Genomic DNA, 22,703 nt, shown 5'->3' on the forward strand with positions numbered 1-22,703 from the left:
TTACCATCTATTAAGAAGGCCAGGGGAGAGAGATTGTCTCCGTCTTCATAACACAGCACAACAACAATACAACTGCATCGCCAGTTGGGTGGATTGGAGCGCTGCTGCCATTTTTTCTGGTATTGTACAGCTGCAGAAAGAACTGCGTCATGTACTTCTCAATAATACTCAAAAAAACGAGGAAAAAAGCAGGGAAGGTGCCAGCAGCCCGGGCAGAGGTAAACAATTAAGCAGACGAACTATTATTGACATAGACAGACAGAAGGAGAACGAGTTTGTGTGTTTGCCTACTACGATACTGTTTGTAGTGGTGTCGAGTCTGCCCAGTTCGGTGGGTTAGTGTTTGTCTCCTGATTAATGGTATTTCTGTGCATGACTGTGTGAACAGTGAAGAATCATAGTGTATTTACAATCTGGTTTTTCATTTTTTTTTTTTTATTTATCAAATACGAGCGCCCAAAGACACTCGTACCCTGGCAATTCTCACTAGTTCCAGGTTTTTGCCTTTTAGCTATCACAAGCTTGCACAAAACAGGATAGGTCAGATGCAGTCTATTATCTACGACGTGATATAAAAACACGAAGACGAGCGGTTCGGGCTTTCGTACGTCGGAGCTTCGTGACTGAGCGGTGAGTTTTGCCTAGGGCTGGTTGTAATGGACCGTGGCAATCGATTTTTTTAGTGGCATATCGTGGATTGGTTCGTATTGCGCCTGAATACGTGCCATTTTGGAAGACAGCCCTCGCAAAACGAAACTCAAGCAACACGTACCAGTTGCAATGATGGACACGCCAAACGAAAAGGCTTGTAAACTGTTGGTCCTATAGTGGAGTTCACGTTCTGTCTGTTAATCCGAAATTTTAACGGATGCGATTGTAGTCATTAATAGCGGAGAATTAAAGTATATCGATCTGAGACGTCCTGTTTTTGCTCCTTTAACCGATTAAGTTAGAAATGAATCCAACACGGTTAATCGTCACCTACTTTACACCAGAAGTTATTTATGGTATAAGAATCGACACTGATTAAGTACATACTAATTTGAATTTAATAACTAGATTTTGGACTTGTAAGGTTTGGAATTATTCAACAATGATGCGGGTGCAACACTTACACAGCAAAGATGCGTTCGAAAGAGCCCACAATTACAAGATAAGACAAAAACAATTTGACCTTTTGCCCAAGGTGAATAGATTTTCGAAAAATTATGCGGTATATTAGCTGTCTCGGTATAATTTTATAGTTTAACTTTAATTTTGACTTTCAGGATCAGCTGTTTTTGGGATTGTTCTTTGATTGTCGCAATCCGAAGGAACGCCTTTCGTTGGCGTTCTATATTGGTACGATGATTAAATTATTTCAAACGAAGAACGCGTCTAAGGATGGATCAGACCCAAGTGCCTCGAAGAGGACCTGCGCAGCTCAGCTTAGGATAAACAAGGACGTGAATGAACTGGAACTACCTCCGGGGTGCCATATTGATTTTCCTGGTACGCCGTAGTAAATACGTAACTTGAAATAGATGCAAATATGGGTGTAACAATTTTTGTATTCTGTGACATATCCAATGTCGACCTTTTTCATACGTATCCCACTAAGCGAACAGACAGACTTGGATAATAGACGTTTGTATTAATATATCTTACCCACATATTCGTGTGTGTATCTTTCCTGTTGTTTCAGATAAAAATGATTTTCTAAATTTCCGCTTATCCATCGCACCCGACGAGGGATTTTACAAAGTATGTTATTTACTAAAACATAGCATTATTATAGAGTCACTAAGATGATATACTAAACAATATTGATTACGATGCCATTTTTATAAAATAAACAGTAAATAATATATGTCCTCCATTCGTGTTACAAGCCCTACATGGTCATAGATCATTGTGTGCTGCGTTCTTGTTCGCCTCAGAGCAAACCTAAATTTAAGCCTAAAAACAAAAATCTGTTTCTAAATATTGATTGTACAGGAATTTAGACGGCGTCACGCAAGGCTGGTCGAGATAGATTTTCCTTTAAATTAGGTCACCAGTTTTGTCAAACATTGAACCATTACAGATCGCGTTTCGGTTTTTCTTAATGAAGTTTATTAGCTTGGTAAACAAGGGTTTTACTGACTTTCAGAGGCCTTCATAATGTTGTTTTTTTTTCGTAAATAAATGTTGTATATTCTAACGAGACGTAGTGCAGAGGATTTAGCACATAGTTTACGGCATGAAGTTTCTGAAAAGAGCATGTTCTCATTGGACATGCCGGTGAGAATTAAGTAAACTTGATTTCAATAGTTCATATAGCACACACTACACATCAACTGACCCAAGGTATGTTTTTCAAATTACAGGGTGGTCGCTTTCTGTTCATATTTAAAGTTCCCGCTAACTACCCTCATGATCCGCCAAAGGTTCACTGCGAGACGAGAGTGCGTTTCTCTTGTATTTCTTCTGTCACCTATCTACTCGATTCGCTTATTATTTTCTACCAAATTGTAACGGAATTAGGAGATGTACAGAATGTTGCTCTCAAGTAACTGAAATAGATTGATGGAAGGCTTCAAATTAATTATTATATTTGATCACGCATACCGTAGAATATTGGAGCACTAATATACTAATAACATGGTATATTCCATTTGATCTTTAGGTTTATCACCCAAATATCGATATGTCTGGCAACATCTGTCTCAATATCCTTCGAGAAGGTATAGGAATATTTGCGAAAGTGTAATTAATGCTGAAGAAGAACCCATTGTATCATGTGCATTAAATATTTAATGCATAAACACTTCATATTTCGTTTTTCGAAATGTACGCTAATTTTTCATTAGGCGCGGTCATATATGGTCACTGGTCTATAAATATTTTGTCCTGATGTTGTAATCGATGCTATTCCGTTTCTAGACTGGAAGCCGGTTCTCACAGTCCAGTCGGTAGTGCATGGGCTTCTGTTCCTGCTCCTCGATCCTAATCCTGACGATCCTCTTAATAAGGATGCAGCACAAGTCCTACAGACCAACAGGTATAGCTTCTGTTAAAAAAAAATGTGATTCGTGAGCTCGCCAAAAGAGTAGCATTTGATTCTTCGTGACCTTGAGTGTTTGAACCTGCTTGTCATTTTGAACGATCTGTCTTTCTGAGGGCAACTGCTTCCTGAAAACGTAGTATATTGAGCCTGGTTAAACGATGTAGTAGGCTACGAATTTTATTTTCTGCAATGCGGCACTATTTGTTATTTTTTTTTTTATTTTGGCCGCTGATGGTTACCTTAAATGCGTCTAACTTAATCTGCCAGTGTTTATTGCCCTCTAGAGCTTGCTTAATATATGTTTCATTTTATCTACTTACTATGGCTTGATATATACCACTTGCACATAATACATATTGTATATATGATCCAGATCACTGTTGTCAAGTTCTTAGTATATACTTAATAGTTGATTTAGCTCGTAAGTCTGGTTATAGCATGTGAATTACCGCGACTTAGGGAATTATAAGTCTTCAAGTATTAGTTTACCTCAATAGAGCTTTTGAATTGATTGATTTGCGGTTTGAAAGTAGCTAAATAGTTATTTATATAATTAAAATACGTTAATTTATTTTTTAATTATTTTCGACACTATTCAGTATTTATTTCTAGTAAGGGTATAATTCTTTTTAAAGCACAGTTTTAGTAGCCAAAGCCAACATACATTGCTTATAAATCTGCGTCGCATAACACAACGCCTTTTTTTGATATTTCATTACAGCCGAACAGGTGCTTTTTCCTAGGTTGTCAATAGCTGATTAACCGCTTGTCTTGTACTAACAGTTCTCTTGTTCCTATCTCTTACAGGAAAATGTTTGAGCAAAATGTGCGACGCATGATGCAAGGCGGGGGCTCTTCAATGGGGATGTATAAATAACATTAGTAATAATCATGTAAATAAAGTATAATTATAATTCTAAATAAATAACGAATAAAAATTGCAAACAAAAATATAATCATTGCTAGATGATGCTATGACTCTAAGTTGTCATGCAAGGATGTGGAAAAATGTTTAACGGAAAATCGTAGTAAGGACCGTTGGCGATACCTCCTGCTCCCAAAGCACATGAGCAACAAGGCGCAGCGATACTTAAACTCCCAATGTTCGTAAGAGCCGAAACTTCATGTATGAAAGGAGCAGGCATATATACCGCGAAGTCATTAAGCGTCTATTTCAGACAGCGTATACGTCATGCGCTGCCGTCATCCTTCGACATCCAGTGGTTGTCATTCGACGTCTGCATCGTTACGGTTAGCAAGTTTTCCTTGTTCGCGTTATATGGTATCGAGTACCGCATCTGCATATATAGATAAATCTGTGGTTCTATATATCTAGAGTACTTCGTGGGTTCATTTTTGTCATAGTGATGTACAAGTGATATCAGTTTATGGCAACATTATTCACAAATATGTTTAGGAGAATTTTAACAAAATGGTTAATGGAATCTTACTTATACTAATGCTTTTCCTCTATGTATTTTACTTTTACAAGTCTGTATGCATCAGTCCTCCCACGACGCACATAAACGTGTGTTCGTATTGCTTTTAGTTGAAACAACTGTAATTGGTTTGAAAACCTTTTCATGAATGAAAATAGGGAGAAAATGGTGATGAACGATTACGGAAATGACGACGACACTTATGAGCCGTGAATCTGTGAAATATGATCGACGGGTGTGATATTGTCGAATAAAGCAATGGTTATTAAATTGTATGTATAGGGGGAAAAGGGAATTATAATAAAGTTTAAGTGGAGAATTGATGCTGAGAGTGTAATAACTGACTAGTCCTTGGTTGATTGGTCACACTTAGAGAAATGTTGGATTTAACTCTAAGATTATGAGAGAAGAACTCTATTTAAGGAGTTGCAAGCATACTAGTTGTTGTCCGAACAACCACGGTATGAGCGTATCCAAGATGTACGAGCGTTAGCTCAAAAAAACAAGTTGAAGAGCAAGCTAACCTTAAACTTTGTATATTTGATAGGATTATAACAAAATTATAATCGAACATTTTTGTAAAGTGGGTTGCGGTATTTGTCAGTTTACAAACATGGTGCATGGCGGCAATTCCTTTTTTTTTTTGTATGAAACACCCCATTCGTTTAGTAATTCGAACTTTTGCACAGTTATGCGTTGTGATCTTTGGGTATATCTATGACTACACAATTTTTATCATACATGCTATTTCAAAAACAAAAAAGGTTAAAAATTTGGTCTCCGTAAACTTTTTTTGAAGCTACTACCTAAGCTTTGGAAAATTCTGTGCGAACTATAATTTCATATTGGATGTAATGGTTACAGCATAAATATATGTATATATATTTAATATTGAACTAAGGTTTGTTAGTAGACCGTGGACTCATATTTAATCTGAAATGATCCGATCTCGTCACAAGGACGAGTTCTTCAATATGCGAAGGGAAATGGGAAAGAGAGGGAAAACTCGAAAAAGCTCGGAAGTCCACCATTTTTTGAAAGAGATACAAGGTGTGTACAAAAATAATTCTATTCCGACGGACAACGGGTCATAATATATTCATCAACGCATTCGGAGTCGTTAGCGTCAGTCCTACTTTTCACGCGTAGATGGATTTCATCCGTTAAATTTACCGAGTCTCAACGGCTGCTTGTTTTATGGATGTTGGGTACTTCACGCGTAGGTGGATTTCATCCGTTAAGCTTACCGTATCTTAACGGCTGCTTATTTTATGGATTTTGGGTACAAGTGGCTCGTGTCTAGTGTATAAGGTGTTGTATTCTACATCAGGGAAGATGATATATAACGCCAGTAAGTACTTTAAACTGTATTTACCGTTTTTCTCCTATTTGTTTCTTCCGTATGGCTAATGCCTAAATCAAATTTAAACACAAAAATGGAATGCTTTAAAATAATTGGGTTTGTCAATGCAAAAAGCTAATTATTGTTTCAGAGTATATAAAAAAATAATTCTGCAGTTAAAAGAACTGTCTTATCAACAAGCTGTTTTTCGAACACACCTGGTAACTATCGCCGAACATTTGCAGTCTTCATGGCATTAAATACTTTATTCACTTAATAATGGGGATTCTTTTGCTTGATAAGTTTAATCTCTCATCTATTCCTGTGTAGAACATCACATCTGATACAGAAGCTCTTTTTACCCAAAGTCCTTCACAAAGGCCGCCGTGCAGGCACGATAGAATGATGATAAAACCTAGGTGATAAAATCTACCTCCATTATACATAAAGCTCTGTACAATCAAAAAATATTATATGCTACGTTTTCATGTACTGCGCTACAAAGTAAGGAAAGAGTTTGAGCCGTCGTTAAGATCAACAAGCTTCCGAGAGGTAAAAAAAATGGACGCCAGATGAAGCTGAAAGCTTCGTCGATACTGCCTCACTGTGTACCTTTTTGATGGTATAATGTATTATTAAACGCAGGAGTATATTAAGTGGGCTAGGTATGAACCCGTATACGTATATATATGAATTAGGTCAGGGAAAATATTACCACATGCTATCTATGCGTAATGAACGAATGGAAGTTTTACACTATAACTCCATAGCGTTCGTTGGAATGGTGGTCTCCCGTAATGACTTAGCAACTAACTACGTGCCGCTTATTGTACTAAAAGACTGACTGTAAATTTGAATCTTAAGGTACACATGTTTCTTTCATGCTGGAGATCAGTCGTTTAATGCAGTACTTGCCCAGTGCTGGACGTAAAACTTTATTTACTTATATGGTTTTGAAACTAGATGTAAATGTACTTTGTTTTACGCTCAAGTCATTCGTCTGAAGCAGTATTTAATGTAAAGTGTCGGACACCTTTCTATAAGATTTGATAAAATGTGATACAAATTTTATCTCAATGTGTAACGGTGAGTCATATAGTCCCTGCTTAGACTGCATGCTACTACTAAAGATCGCCTAGTAGAGGTCATTCTTGTGAAGGTTTTGCTTACAAGCATTTTATCCATGAGCATGAAAGCAAAATGGTGTAAATCGACTCTACCCTATATTTAACCGGTGTGGTGACGGATAGTTTCTAGAAAAGACCGACTAGTATTTGTAGTTTTCTATGCTTCCATTACCTTGTATGTGTCTATCACTTTACCATCACCTTTTTTGTCTGATAATGGATTATTGTAAACCGTCAGGCGTCTGTTGATAGACGCGATATAACGCGCACTACGGTTGGCATTTCGTTGGCCACTGTTCATCTGTAACCTTGATTGCAAATCTTTAATGCTAGGCTTTGCGTTCTTATATTCGCAATCTTTTTATTAGTACTGTTATCATTATTATTCCTTTAAATCGTTGATGTACCTAACAAAGGTACAAACAAACGATGGGGGTGTAATAGATAAACCTGTGATGATGTGCGTGGGAATCCCCACGCACATCATATTTTATTGTGAAGAGTTATGATTGAACTAACGCTTGCTTGTGCTCTAAAAACGCGACAACGCTTCCAGGCAAATGAGACGCAGCGGGCTATATATTAGCCGCTCTGACCGTTTCACAGAATAATTTATGACTTTAATCGCGGACCCTTATGAAGATAAGAACGGTAACAGGTCACGAGAGGTGTGAAGAACATGTAACAGATGCCATGTTAAAGGTGCAGAACTGTGTTGCAACTAATTCTAAATACAAAGCTTTATCTAGCAGGCACAAAGGTCATCGATGAGGTCGCAAGACTGGACCATCGCGTCAGCCTGTATAAGGCTTCCAAGTTTAACTAGAATTTCGGAAAGTATCGGCAGTTATGGCACTTCTTCGACCTCCACGTGTATTGCCATATTACTGCTGCAACCTGAAAGATCCAGGATGTCAGAAAAAGTTCTCAGAACTGCGAGGATCAGTGACCGATCGGACTTCTCTTTCCGTCCGCCATTTTAATTAGATCGACGTAATCAAAGGGTTATGTGAATTAATCACGCTTTTACGTTTACACAAACTGAGAAAGCGAAGCCTGTAAACTTACCGGTTAAGTTTAAAGGCTTCGCCTCATTGATTAGTGTAAATACAAAAGAAGAAATTAATATCGGTTACTCGACAACGTTGTTCGTATCTAACATTATCAATTGATGACTGACTGTCAATAGAGCAGTTCTTTAGAGGGAAAAAGTGGAAGATGAAGGGTAGTCGAAACAGGTAGATTCGTTTTTAGAGTTCTTATCTAGTGATCCAAAAATCAACGTATTTTTGCAGATTGAGAATGTAATCTACGCTCTCTCGAGACTATCCTACAGGAACTACATAGAAGTAGGCATCCTTTCAAAGGCAACACAAAAAAGGAGCATGACTTCTGTGTCTCGAATGAGATACAGATTTCCTCTCTCAAAAAGCGAGTAGCCGTAATGTTGGTTATAAACACGACGTTTCTGCGGTTGAAAATGACTGCATGAGATAAATCGGAAGTTTTCCTGACCGCGGGATATTTCGTAAAATCTGGACGTACTTAAAAACCTGGCCTTGTACTCTATTTTGATGCGCCGTTGATGACCAGATCACCAAGTCATTACGTGTCATACTGAATAGGTGGTCCTTTTGAATCCGGAGGACGCACGTCTTCTCCAAGACGTCCTCGATAAGTTCTGTTACAGATTGCTTAAGAATCACGACCTACGAATCCTTACAACACTTGAAGGGTGGTCAGCCGCAAAATGAACAAATTCGAGTGCTCCTGCCATTAGTTTAGTTACGTACAACCAAGTTTATATTCTTCATTCGACTTCAAACGGCCTTGCCGGCAATATAGCACAGCGTCACCACCTGGGTCTTACGGCTAGCTAGGTTCTTGAGGCTTTTTGCATAATTCACGAACTACTGGCAGCTCTCCACTTTAGAAAGTTACAGGTCTTACGGCGTGACCATTTCAAGCGTGACAGTCAGTTGTTGTCAATTTTTTTTGTGAAAATATAAGCTAAGGATAATTTTATGTTTCTAAAGTAAAGAGTTTGACGCCCGCTCGTCTTAGCTTAGAAAAATGGCCCATAACTTTAGTCCAGTTGGGTAAGTTTGTCGATCCGTGTATTCCATCGAACACTAAAATTTTTTTGAAGCAGACAGCAACACCTCAAATTGATTGAATGGCATAAGCCTTGTCATTTGAAAAGTAAACAGCAACTAAAGCCTAAAGAAAACTTTTGGAGTCACTGGAGACTGCAGCACCGTCGTTTTTCTAATCTTAATTAGGCAGAGTATAGTGTCAGAAACCACAACAAGCTTTCTTGTTGTTAAACTCTCAAAATACCTTACGGAAGTGGCCGTTTTCTTTAGTAAGTCAACGAGTAGCGGTTTTCATTGCATTCGTAAAAGCCATTGGTAATTCTTATGAAATCTGTAACCGGGAAAATGATGAATATGTCCGCGGCTATCTTTACTTGCCAGAAATCACCGCTTAAGTGAATATGTCCGATTCGGGTGCAAGTGGACCGACCAGTCATATCACAATGTTAGTCCACTAGTAAAAGTCTTTGCGGGGCAAATAATCGATGTCCTGGTGAAAAGCTGAAATACGAAAACCAATAATACCATAAAAGATCACTTGGAAAAATTCAATCGGTTTAAGTAATTGCCGTCAAATGAATTGTACTCGCTAGTAAAATGTAGACACTTAAGACCAGACTACTAATCAGGCCACCATAGTGATAAATAATGAACTACAGGCATTTATTGACAAGCTTTCGCTTTCATCGATCCTCGAGGTTTGTCTCACCCTAATGAACCAAGGCCAATGAAATGGCGCGCCGGATGCTTCGTCGAAAAACGGTCTACGCTGTTTCTCTTTTCTAGAAATCTCTAACGGAGTCGATACTAGCAGTACACGCGCGACTCGGTCAACAATCGTCTCTATTGTCTCCTATCGTTTCGAAATCGTCGAGGCCTCACTTCAACCTGTCATTTATTATAAAGTTGATGATAACGATTACACGGGTAGTAATCTATATTGATTGTATTGGACATGCGCAACCAATTAAAAAGATTCCGGTTATATATCGACCCGTTGGTAAGTCATTCGCCATGGTAAAAATTTCTACCTTTCTAATCAGTCAGGCGAATGTCCTTTGATTAACTGTGATAACCTTTGATGTCGAGTCGATCTGATACGATACCACAATATATGTACTGTATGTACGTACTCAGGATTGGCGTAGAACAATGTGCTGCAATTTCGCTTTTTTACTTAACGACCTGCGTCTAGCCTACGAAAATTGCCTTTGTATAAGACGTAAATAGGAATACCGCTTAATTTATTTAGACCTCTTTACTTCTTGTTTATTCACTGGCTTTAAAGGCTGCATTTTGGTCAGTTTATTCAGCCAGAACAGAGCCGGTACGGTACGGAATTCTGATAATCAGTAACCATATTATGTTGGCACGGTATGCGGAATGCCCTCTTATCCTGTTTATCCAGTTAATGCCCGCCCTTTTTGCTTGAAATGATAATAAATGGAATCTGTGGCCTGCACTTTTATTATTTTTTTAGTATTTGCTACCTTGAGTATTTATGGTGTAGAAAAGTTTAGGAAATTTAATATGGATATGATTTTTGTAGTACTAAAATTAGGGTGCTAAATAGAAAGTAAACTATAGCCCAATTAAATAACAACTTGGAAAGTACCGCATCTAAAATGTTTTTCATTATCAACATTTGGCGGCGGGAGTCCGTCTTTTTATAGCGATTTATACACTGGAAAAGGAGCTAGGGTCCGCTAATTGTAGAAAGAAAATTAATGGTATTATTAAAAATGATTGTGGTCTCCCCTATTATTGGTGCTTTCGTAGAATGCATGTAATACAAAAAACTTAAAGGTTTTTAAGGGCTTTTGCCAAAAGGAACTAAACCTTTGGTTTTCTCAAGGATCTGTATGATTCCTTTCATTTTGCTTTCTATGGTTGTTTGTCTTTCCATGGCCATGAGCCTTTTCGTTACTAGTGCGTTAAAAACCACTACTATTATACCAATTGTAAGCAGCAAAGCTAAATTTTTTCCACGAGTCACTTCTTCATTCACTCCTGTTTTATCGGGGGTCACTGGCCTGCCCTGGAAACTTATGGCCTCAATAGATTATCAGCAAAAGGTTTCCTGCACTGAACAGCACAATGTAAAGAAAAAATTTGATATAGCTCAGACTTGGTGACTGAAAACAAAATGATGTTTTGTGGGCCAAAGAATGCAGCAGTCACTGCATTACATAAGTAGGTGGCTATTTGCTAGACTAAAAAAAAAAGGTATAATAAAGCGACCTGAAATTAGGCGATGGTTGATTGAATGGATAACAAAGGAGTTACTCATTAAAAGCAGGCTTGGTCAAACATATGTAGAACGAGGAAGCACGAATAAGAGATAAAGACTCACATGGGATATTGTATATTCACGGGAACTTATGAATCACGTCAGAGGTCTAGTTTGTTCACCTTATTGGAACTTTATGAACTTCTTGCTAAGATAATCAAATCTCGACATTATATATATATATATATATATAGTTTATGTTAAACTTAAAATTTGCTGCAGAACATTGTCTTGAACATTACTGTACACATCTCCTGCATTGAGTGCCAAAACTACCAATGTCTAAAGCTATGCTATTAAAATATACATATACATATGTATCTTCAGGAGCATATAAATACGCTGCTAGATAGTAAATGTGTAGATCCAGAGACCGTTAACAACTGCGCATAACTTATAAACGTGATGTTTTATAAAATAATGTTCCACATAACATATATGTGAACGCGCAGCTTAATTTAGTTACATTGTCATATGCTATGCTTTTTGCCTCCATCATGGAGTTTGGCTCCGTTAACGACAGCCGCAAATTTTTTGTCTACCAACGACCCAGTTCGTCCGTTCTTTCACTGCTTTCTTACTAGAGCTCATAAGGGCTCAACTCGGGCCTTTCGTTCAGCTGACAAAGGCGTGGAAGTTTGGCTAACTCCAACACTCGAGAATCGATCGATTCGGAAAACGTAGTCGCACCCTGAAACTTGTTGGGGTTGGGCATCTAGCCCGTTGAAAACTCGGAGGCGGTGATCCTCAGTTATTTGTCAGCGTTTTGACGGAGGTGAATGAACGAAAATGAAGGAACATTACTGCATGACCTCGAAAAAGCGTTTGTGTCTGTATACATATGTACGGTGCAAAATTAAGATTCCCGGCACATAACGTGGTACATGTTACGTAACTAAAATATTAAGCCCTGCGTCTACAAAGAATTTATTAGCCATAAAAGTATTTCACAGTTATGGTAAATTAATGATGAACAAGAAGGTTAAAAGTTGAAAGAAAAATAGAGGACGCGCATTGACGGCGTAATATTAACTTTTGGATCTAACTAATCGGATCTTATTTCAACGTAATCAAACCGTAATTTTCTCTAATCATATAAAAAATATCCCATTATAAGTAAAAACAGAAGTTTTTAAACAATCATTTGCAAACTTATTTTGTTGCGGAACTTTGTCTACGTCTATTTTCAATACTGTCAGCTCGGGTGTATTTACCTCATCCCTTTGTGGTAGGTTCCAATCTTGGCGTTAACAGACCGTTTCGTGGTAGAAACCTGCCGTTTGAAGCAGTGCTTAACGGCTTCAGTAGCGCACGTAAAGCGGAAACATTGTTAGCTTAAGAAAGGGGGCGTATGAATATTGATTGATAAAAATACAACGTTAGGACCACAAATACTAACCCAAAAAGCCTGAGAAGAAAAATGCTGTTGTTGGAAGAATCATTTTATTTGTAAAAATCATCTTCATTTGCTTCTTATTGAGCCGTCGATCCTTGTACAATAAAGCTTATTACACAGCTAGAATATGGTATTTTTCTTTATCTCTGTGTGAATGTTACTTCTCTTTAACTACAAAAAAGTGTACAATACTTTTTTTGCCACGAAACTGTTCGGGCTACTTGTAGCTTTTAAAGTATGTTTATTCAAATATATAAAGTAGAAACAAGTTGTCTTAAAATTATAAATTTTTGCAATTTAGAAGAATCGCCTGTTTCAAAAGACGCCAGCCTTTATAAAGGAAAATTACATTATCCCGCCTTGAAAATAAGCCGCCGTGTATAAATAAACATTACCAAGAACCGGGAATTTGTTTATAGAAGCTTCGCTAACAGAGACAAATTGGTTTCAAGTAATTAATTTATGCTTTAAGCAACCTCATTCTGCTAAATCATTATGTTTAATCATAATTTCTCGCATCAGCACCGGTATTACAAGAGTGCGACAAAGCCTGCGTCATATAAGCTGTAATAAAATGTTCTTTCAACATAAATGGCATGCATAGATGTAGTTTATTCCTGGTCTATAAATTTTGACAAGATCGACGGCAGGTTTTTCCTTTTAACTTGAAAGTTTCGAGTGCTATAGCTCAGTCATTTGTCTCAAAACAAGCGCGAAAATAGAAGAAACGAATCATAAATGACTAACGATCTCCAGTTTTAGAGTGATGCAAAACTGTTGTAGCATAGAAGTCAAACAGATCAGACAGTGTTATTTTGAAAGTCTGCAATAATAGTGGTACTTTCATTTAACACTTCGCTAATAATAATAATGCACGTTTAAATTTTCACCTTTGGCACTTGTGTAAGCATCGCTCCAGACAGCTGGGCCCGAGCACGAAACGCCCAGTTCCGAATCAAACCCACCCTACGGGTCCCCAAGTTTAGTAGACCAACGTGCTCCATTCAATAACGAACGTCTATCTGCTGAGCCACCTACCCAAAACTGTTGCCAACAATTCGCATTGGTTAATTTTATGTTTTCAAAACTATTATAGATGCATTTGGATTACGGTTCTCTAAATATCCTGGACAGGATTAGTTATCGTGGCAACTATAATAAATACGTTTTAATTTATTCTCAGTGGCTTAATTAAGCTTTCGTGGCCAAAGACTCATAACAGTGCGTGGCAATAATCTCTAGAAGTTCACGTCAGAGATGGAACTAACGGTATATCTATAAGATTTATTAAAGGAGCAACCCAAACTAAAAGCCTTTGCTGTGGCTTTGTGTCGTCGAGAGGCTAACAGTCTTTGTGGTGTGCCCATGTGACCTGTATGCTCGAATGGTTTACTAACGATTATAGTAACACGTTGTTTATATACTTGTAGATTATCTATTGTACTTAGATGTACAAGTCACACCTTGACATCCTTATTTGTAATAGTTACAATACGAATGCATCATATAAACAAATAGTTAATAAAAGATCACTTAAGCTAACATGATAAAATCTTGCTGCATGTCGTTATGGCGTACTTTTATGTCCTATCTCATCTCGGAATGTTAGATGTCAAAGTAAAAAGCCAATATTGCAAACCTGAAATGGCACGATCTCTTCTAATGCCTTAACGTTCTGTTTTTTGCTCATACACCGAATAAGCAATTTGTGTCTACGCGGTTTGTACTATGAGTAGAGCAAAAAAAAAAATATATATATATATATATATATATATCTTTGTGCTTAAAAGCTGAGTGTACCGATAAGACAAAAGTAAAATGTTTCGAAAAAATTACCGACTCAAACTCATTGTGTTTGTTAGAATACGGAACGCACACACAATTTCCTAGGATGTGATATTGCTTGCATAAATGGTTGTGGTAACATACAGGAGACATTCGGAAGGACGTTGTTGCCGGTACTAAACATTGTCGTTAGCTATTTTCTTCGTGGAGAAAAGTATGGGTGTATTGTGTGGGAGGAAATTAAAAATGATTTCGATTAGGCACCATCGGGGTGTATTATTCGCTAAGAGGAGGTCAAAATTTACGAAAAAATCTAAATACTTCAGGTTCTAGTATGCATAAGCATATGCATATTTAAAGCTTATCATTGGGTGCACATTGGGGGCAAACTAGATTTCCCATTTAATTTACTGCTGTAGCAGGTACTATGCCACCAAGGTAAGCTATATTGCAACGATACTACTCGGACAACTAAGTAAATCTCTCTAAACGCATAAAAAGCTTCGAAAATGAGCCATCCCTTCTGCTTTTGTTCCAAATCAAGTTCGACCAACGGCACGTTCTATGAAATCTACGTAACCAAAAAAAAAAACGAATGATCTCATATTACTGCTATGGACTTGGTCATTTACTGAAGATGCATCGACACGAATCTGTTACTATAAACCATCTTAACGTCAAGCAGAAAAGGTAGAATTCTTTTTCAACAGGCTTGAAAGTAGTCAATGTTCCCGCTAAATGCTTACACTTCGAAGCGCCTAGAAATATTTGAAGGGCCCTCGAACAACAAATAAGTTGAAAAATTCACTGAGTCTCAGTTGGAAATCGAACCTGGGATCGCATCACTGTGATTCTGTTAGTCTTTTAAATTTCATACCGCCGCAGTAGTATTATAAAACACTATTTTCGAAGTATAAGACCGTATGGAGTAGGTCTAATATTTGTACATAATCTTTTATGCCTCCAGTCTTGTTCCAGGACTGTAATGCTGTATAATAATCTGCTCGATGAAGACCTTTTATCGAGTGGGTCCCTGTACTAATAGCCGTATACAGGACAGAAAGGGATTTATCAGAAAATAACTGACCGTGCGGCTGGTCAGCAATTTTGGTCAACCCTGCAGAGCTCCCTACGAAGGCATTCGTCGTTTGGAAAAATGTCTACTATGTGGTTATTAGAGCGATGCAAATAGAGTTACTTATGTCAAACGCCCTCCTTGCACAAACTGTAGCCTTACGATCGGCCTTCAACTTGAAATGGGTGCTTTCAGCAAATGGGACTCTGGTATTTCAACGAGTAGTCCCACGGCAAGGCAGGAAGGAGCACAGTTAAGTAATACCGGCACAACAGTTTCAGTTGACTCCTAAAGTACGTTGATGGCTATCTATATCTTACTGTCTATACGTTGTGGCCAATGATCCTTTTCGACACATAGCAACGGTCTTCTGGGAGAACAGCAGCTGTTACGCACCTACGATCTACATTTATAGCGGCCCATTCCTGTTCATAGGCAAGGAATCCTGAAAAATACTATCGCAAGAATCTCAATTTGTAGTACAATAACGTGTGTTTTTCGCGAAATCATACAGAAAGTCATCGCTTTGTGGTCTGCAGCAATTTAAACGAGTAGAAAACTTCATGAAGCTTTACGAGACAAACAGAAATATATATATATTTGTCGCACAAACAAAGATTTACGGCAAGTATTTAAAAGCTACTCTCGATATAACGGACCGAATTTAATTTCACCAAAACACATCCTTCTAATAAATCCAATCTACATAGCTCTTAGAAGCTTCGCACACTAAAACTAATGTTCCTGTTTGAAGTTATCAAATCCTCTACAATCTGGTCCGAAAACCAGTCGTCTACGTTCAGATAGTTAATTCAAAACAATCCTTTTAAAAACAGCGTACTGCCTAATTGGGACTGTACAACAAACAAACTAGTAAGGTTAACCGGAGTAATGTTAGAGCTAATCATTGTATTGTCGAAGACTGGGTTGGCGTCAACGCGATCGAACCCTATTACGTAACATGCGCCAAAAGAAGCCTAGAGGCCGGCTGTTGCACGTGTGTTTCCACACACGAATTAGAAATCGTTCGACCTGAGGCAATGGTTCGTTACACTGTAGACGATTTCCTTTGCCGAAGGGAATTTTCCTTTTTGGACAAACTAGATTCGAAGGCATCAGAGTCAGAGAAAGAATAACAAGCAGGAACCGTGGTCAACGATATCTAAAGAATCGAAATTCAGCTCATTAATAAGCGTCAAGTTGAAACGTCGACTGGGAGCGTGCGTTTTGTGCGGCACGTTGCTGATTAGAAGCGGTTTTACTCTATTCGTTTTGCAATCAGGTGCGGGCCAGCAACAACAACAACGATGCTGACCTGGTCGAATAGTTTTTGTTTTTACTATTAACACTTTACCGTATGTGAAAAAATATTCTAGTGGACCTTCATAATAATAGGAGATAATTGATTTGTTCATGCATTCGACAACTTTTCTATGGGAACTATTTAAAACTACGATCTTTATGATGCATCTCTTTCAAGACAAATCCTATAGCCGAAACACTTAGATAAAATAATGCCAATATAACATTTCTACAATATCGACTATGTCGACCTATTGTCTTCGAATAGTTTGCGTTAATAATTAATATCAGGAAAAAGGTTATCAATATTTCGTTTTGAAATCGCTACCCGCACTGGAACCAGAAGCCCGACTAAACGTAATAGGCTATCGTGATATACAAGCATCCCTTTTAGCCTTATGAACATGAGCTCCGCACGGGCCTTGAAGGTGAAGATTAGGGGCCTGCATTGCAAAAAACTGTATGCCACTGTGAATGCTAGATCATCATTGTTTATATTATGCTTTTTCTCTTGTTTACCTCAACAAAAAAGCGGGTGGCATCTTATTATCTACAATCGATGCCTGATACTATGCGATTTTATAAAAATGTGGATATTCTATATATACTATCTAAAAATATAGATGTTCGCGGTTTTCGTGTTACTATACCAGAGATTTCTATCGGTGTCTATGCTACGAATGGAAAACATCTGGAATTGTACCAGTCTGGCGGCAAGCTGGACGCAATGTACAAGGTGCAGATGTCGGATACGTGGTATAGATTTTCGGTTTTTGTAACACCTAACAATCACTGCAACGTGTGACTGCACCATCGGTTTTTTGAATGCATCGTTGCCCGAGGCTACATTCGCGGAAAAACAGTTGCAGTGCATTCTGACTAAACATTTCCCTTCCAAATTTTCCTTACCTGCTGCTCTGAATGACTATTGTCTATCACGCAGCTTACTGTTTTGCAGTGACCTTATATTTTATAAAATAGCTGGCCGCAATGCATTCACATAGCTACGATTGTTGTCATACCTGTACATTTCCTTACGTTTTGCAAGAACCTAACGGTGTTCTGTTGGAGTCAATGAGGTACATAGCTCTTAGTATATTTTTAATAAAATTCAAAAACGGACTTCGAAAATAATCACTGTAATAATTTGCTGAACGTATCCATTTTTATGCCTTCATCATGCCCTAGTTACTGTCGCATTTCGAAACATTAAAGCAAATCTAAACCTCTATGTAAGTGGGAAAAATGCGCATTATTTCAATTATTTAATGATACGATATCGCATAAAAACCCTTTATTCTTCATCTGGAGAAGATATCATCATTTAGAATTGATCCGTAACTGTTCATGGTTTAGACTATGAGTATGAGAAGTGCTATTGGTATTTAATTGGACAATTTCGTTGTCTCGGTCCACCTTTGTCAGTAGTTGGGAGCGATGCACCCAGACAAATTCTTGTCGACACCATTTCGATTCATCTGATACGACAAAACTATATTTAAGCGTGAACATAAATAGAAACGTACAATCATATATCTTCTATTTCTGTTAACTATCTATGCGGATTATGACGTTTCAGACTTCATTTCAAATCTGCATAACGGGCTGTTTACGCTGACTCAATATTCTCAGCGCCGTAAAGCATTTAGGAAGCGTAAGAAAAAAAAAAGCACCGACGAAGTATAAACGAAGTGCGAAGACACTCTGCGCGTCACTCAATTAATGTATTACTTTTCGCTCTCCATTTTCGCACAGGCCTAAATCTGTATCAGTTAGCAATGTTTGTTCCTTCCTTAGCTAACGTCAGAATTTACGTTTCACCGTAGGAAGCACGGAAAAGGAAGTCGCTATGCTGATATCTCTCAAGGAAAGTCGTATATAATGGGCTACAATAGGTAGAAATATAGTAGAATCAATTTTAGTTGATTAAACAAAAATCGTTTACTTCTCTATAACGCTTTCATTTATCGCCCTCGGAAGGTATAGTAATTAACGAGTGTTCTGTAGGATAACCTGATATCTTTAGATATCCAACGATCCCTTATAAATAAACTATTATGCTTCTAAAGGTATTTCCGAGAAAATTAGATCACCGTCATCATAATAAGCGTATCGTACGTACTCTATGAAAAGCTACGTATACAAGGCACCTTTATGCGTTTAAAAGCCATACATTTCACCGTCCAAAGTCTGTCTGTCCAAAAAGATCAACTCCACTTTCAGAATTTTTTCCAGCGGAGGTCCATGCGACAGACGGGGGCTAGATCGTCTATGGAACAAGAAAAATGTATACGTATAGGCGTCACACTGTGCTAATGTTATGTTCGTGATCGAAAAAAGGGTTATGTCCTATTTATAAAAGATCGTTACCCGCTTTGTTGTCCAACTGGCTTCTGAATAAAATGCAAATTAAATAGGCCCGGCTGAACTGCTTTATACTCGAAGGCACTTCTTTGAAATCCAACAAAAGTTGGTAGACAATTGAGATCAATATGTTTACATCATTCTGTTCTTCTTCCATTAGCAAGTCAGTTAATGGGTGCTTTGAAGTGGAGCGCCTCGCTCATTCGAATTCTCCTAGGAAAATCGGCTAGAAGAGAGGGAAATAGCAATCATCGGATAAAATCTTAGCCAGATCATGCAGCCTAGACAAACATTAAGCGAAAAGCTAGGGCGCTCATCTCAAGCCATTGCTAACACTCTGCGAGTAGACGTGTCCTCACCGAAAATTTTTAAGGAGTTGTGTGATCTTTGCGACTTCAAACCAATGAATCGGTTATGTATTACTCTATTGTAGAATTGCTTTAGGTTCTACGTGGAAGGTTACGACGAATTAATAAAATAACCTGTAAGTATTTTTTAAAGCTTTTGTCTATAATCAAAGTCATTCTCAGGGTAAAACAAGGCGGTGTTGTATTTTTCCGTATAGAAGAGCGTCGCAGAGAAGAAGGCAGGTGTCCTATTGGGCCTCAGAGGTTGGCATTTCCAAGCCAGTTACTACCTGGCATCGGACACAATTTATATGAATAAAGAGACCTATTCTTAGACGGCATTAGTGTAGCCGAACTTTTATTGGATTGGAAATAGAAGCGATAAGATTATTTACAGAAATCATACCCCACATAGAAAGATACGTTATATACATTTCTCCAAAAAGATGCCGTAGTGTTTGTACAAGTCACAAAGCAGTAATAGGGCAATTTTTAGTAATCTATTCTATAATTTTTTCTATAATTAGTAATCTATAATTCTGGCCTGTTTGTAAAATCTTCATCACATCTACTAGAGGTAGTACAGTATTTCTCTAGAGAACAGGGTTAAAGTTATCCGCCCACCTGTAACTCTCGGACACCTCCATGGATATCTACTAATTAAAGTTATTTAGAATTATCAGCCGTGCGCTGTTTTTTCGCCCGATAGCGTTATATATATGGATATAGTCGAACGTATTGTGCGTGTTCAACTCCGGAAAATGTAAGGATTTTAATTCCTCCTTATGATAATTACAGCTTTATGACAGATGAATCATTAGCTACGCAACGTATCATAGAAAAAGACTTGAGCAGAAGAATGTGATTTTACATTACGCTATTTCTTACAGATCTGACCCATTAAAATGTTAATTCTGAGCTTCAGCCATCTTCGAAAGCGTCTGCTGAACGTTATCGCCCCCGATGCAGATGAACTAATACTTAGCGACCTATCTAAGGACCTTCATTGAACGACGGCTAATGAGTTCGTTAACCAGTTCCCTCTTCGCATCTAACTCTTTCATTAGTCGAGCAATTTACGTGACAATCCAGTGTATGGCAACATTAACCGAACAATGATGGTATACAATCGAGAATATTCGCCCCTCCACAATATGTGATGATACCATTGACATGTAAATAAAAATTAGCGTGGAGTCAGCCATCGGGGTAAGCAAATGTATGTGTCGTGTTTCCATTTTCGCTCAGAAGCCAATACCTAATACTTATCAGTCGTAGAACATTTCGCCAACCTGAGTACTTTGTAGATGAGTGTAATTTACTTCAAGTTGGCTGAACCTCTTCTGCTTTGCAGTGCTAACTTGCAGGTTCTCGACAAAACATGCACACGTTTACGCCACTTACTGATCAACCCGTTTTGCGAGTATACAAAACACGGAAAATGGACAGAAAAAGACCGTGATCTAATACGGCTGAGGGTATTCGTTGTGGGATCGAATGAGTTTCCGTAAACGAGCTCCTGCCTGACTTGGATGAATGAGCACATACTTGTACTGTCAGAAAATTCGGCAATCAGTTAATTCTTCACTGACCGATGTCTCGTTCTGTCAAGAGCCATTGCACTTTTTCTAGGTATTGATCAGCATTGCAGGATGCTTAAGAACGTGGTCAAGCACTCACGGTTGAGAAATAACTTGTTGATTTCGTAGCGCTCGGCGCTCGTAGCGCTGGACGTTCGTGATCACTAGATCGCTATTCACTAACGTTATAATGAATCCCAATCAATCGGGCAACCTCTACGGCAAGCCCTCCTCCGTAACTAGAGCACGCTTAAGCGTTGTGGTGTGTAGGGGCGTTTGTCTGCAGATGCTGTCGTTATGTCGTCTTCGGCGTTCGCCAGTGGCGCCGAAGGTAGCAGTAATAGAACAGTTTGTTCAGTGGACGCTAGTGTATTAGTGGAACTATAATAATAAAGACTGTACCAAAAATCGTTACAAAAGCCGCCCGAATAGCTCATCGATCCGGTAGAGTCGAGAAATCGTTGGTGTCTTAATTTGGACCACGTACAGTTAAACCTTATTGCATGAGCTCCCTGATTACACGAAGATCCCAATGGCGCCCAAATTCAATTTGAAAATTGCCTCTTCTTTTGATAATCAGTTGAAGACTGGTGTCTTGGCAGTGAGTTTTACCCAAGGCGATTGGCTCTTACTAGTACAATAGAACGTTCCGTGGGCGGACAGCTGTGGAAGGTTCTTAAAATGCATCTAAATCGGAAAATACGACCACAACTTGATTTACTATTTTAGCTTCGTGTTGACTTGCTCGGCTTGTGAAAGAGTTTGAGGCTGCTTAGAGTGTTTACGACTCCGCCGGAACCAGCGATTGTTCAGTACTCTCGGCATGTATCAGGAACGCATATGTTATGAAATTTTATACAAATCGCATTATTTAGGACATTAATCGAATGACTTAATGCATAGATAAATGTCTATTATCTAGAAATTGCTAATTCAAAGCATTCTCGCTAGCAGTTGCCAAATAGTCGTCTGCAATTGGCTTATAAACATAAACTAAGATCAGATCCGTTGTCTACATGAGTAAAAATACGCAAACATCGCATTTCCATTTCCACTTAAGAATTCTATGAGCAATGACCACCCTAAAACTTGAACTTAAAAGTTTCGTAAGCATCATCTCATCACCATATTTTTAATACGTCTTATAACCACGTTATGCATGCAACGTTTACATCTACTGCCACAGACAATGATTCAATAGTATAGCATCTTTATATTATATCACCTGTCCAGGGGTGGTTGCCCTCATTGAAGCTGAATTCTCCATCCGAAAAACATCAATTTGTCGTGAGTCTTTATTTAACAATGAAAAAGTAATACTAAAAGTCTTACTTACTTTATTCGCTTTATCCAGCATCGCTAATATTGTAGCCATTCTTAAGCATGACTAGAACGTTATTATGGAAATTATTTTCGCTCATTCAAGTAAAGGTCCCGTGTGAGTATTTGTACCTATTCAGTATTCGGGAGTATGTAGCTTTGAGGTACGTAGCTAGAATGAGTGTGAAGCAGGACTTGTAATGACTACATCT

General features: G+C 38.2%; 1 protein-coding gene and 1 long non-coding RNA gene across 6 annotated transcripts; both read left to right on the forward strand.

Annotated features, from left to right (window-relative positions):
* The first annotated feature begins 231 nt into the window (after positions 1-231).
* UbcE2M (NEDD8-conjugating enzyme UbcE2M) lies at positions 232-4,790 on the forward strand. Of its 5 annotated transcripts, none has more exons than XM_022845886.2 (8): positions 232-331; positions 512-630; positions 1,269-1,491; positions 1,685-1,743; positions 2,349-2,426; positions 2,648-2,705; positions 2,905-3,022; positions 3,836-4,790. In XM_022845886.2, exons 3-8 carry the CDS (start codon positions 1,347-1,349, stop codon positions 3,903-3,905), a joined length of 528 nt encoding a protein of 175 aa, XP_022701621.1. In that variant the 5' UTR covers positions 232-331; positions 512-630; positions 1,269-1,346; the 3' UTR covers positions 3,906-4,790. The 5 variants fall into 5 exon arrangements, with proteins under 5 accessions (XP_022701621.1, XP_022701620.1, XP_022701619.1 ...); XM_022845885.2 differs by having other exon boundaries at positions 237-335; XM_022845887.2 differs by lacking the exon at positions 232-331 and adding an exon at positions 342-360.
* A 14,756-nt stretch (positions 4,791-19,546) lies between these two features.
* Positions 19,547-20,809, forward strand: LOC111267589 (uncharacterized). Its single transcript, XR_002684728.2, has 2 exons — positions 19,547-19,728; positions 20,482-20,809. It is a non-coding gene; the product is annotated as an uncharacterized LOC111267589 (long non-coding RNA).
* Positions 20,810-22,703: the final 1,894 nt, after the last annotated feature.

This window comes from Varroa jacobsoni, unplaced genomic scaffold, assembly GCF_002532875.2.
Source record: "Varroa jacobsoni isolate VJ856 unplaced genomic scaffold, vjacob_1.0 scaffold_1201, whole genome shotgun sequence".
In the NCBI taxonomy this organism is placed as follows: Eukaryota; Metazoa; Arthropoda; class Arachnida; order Mesostigmata; family Varroidae; genus Varroa; species Varroa jacobsoni.

Excerpts from the sequence above, each read along its gene's own strand:
- UbcE2M (XM_022845883.2), top strand. The coding sequence starts at position 781 with ATGATGGACACGCCAAACGAAAAG. Across the intron at positions 805-1,268 it reads TGGACACGCCAAACGAAAAG|GATCAGCTGTTTTTGGGATT; the intron begins GCTTGTAAACTG and ends TTTGACTTTCAG. Across the intron at positions 1,744-2,348 it reads CCGACGAGGGATTTTACAAA|GGTGGTCGCTTTCTGTTCAT; the intron begins GTATGTTATTTA and ends TTCAAATTACAG.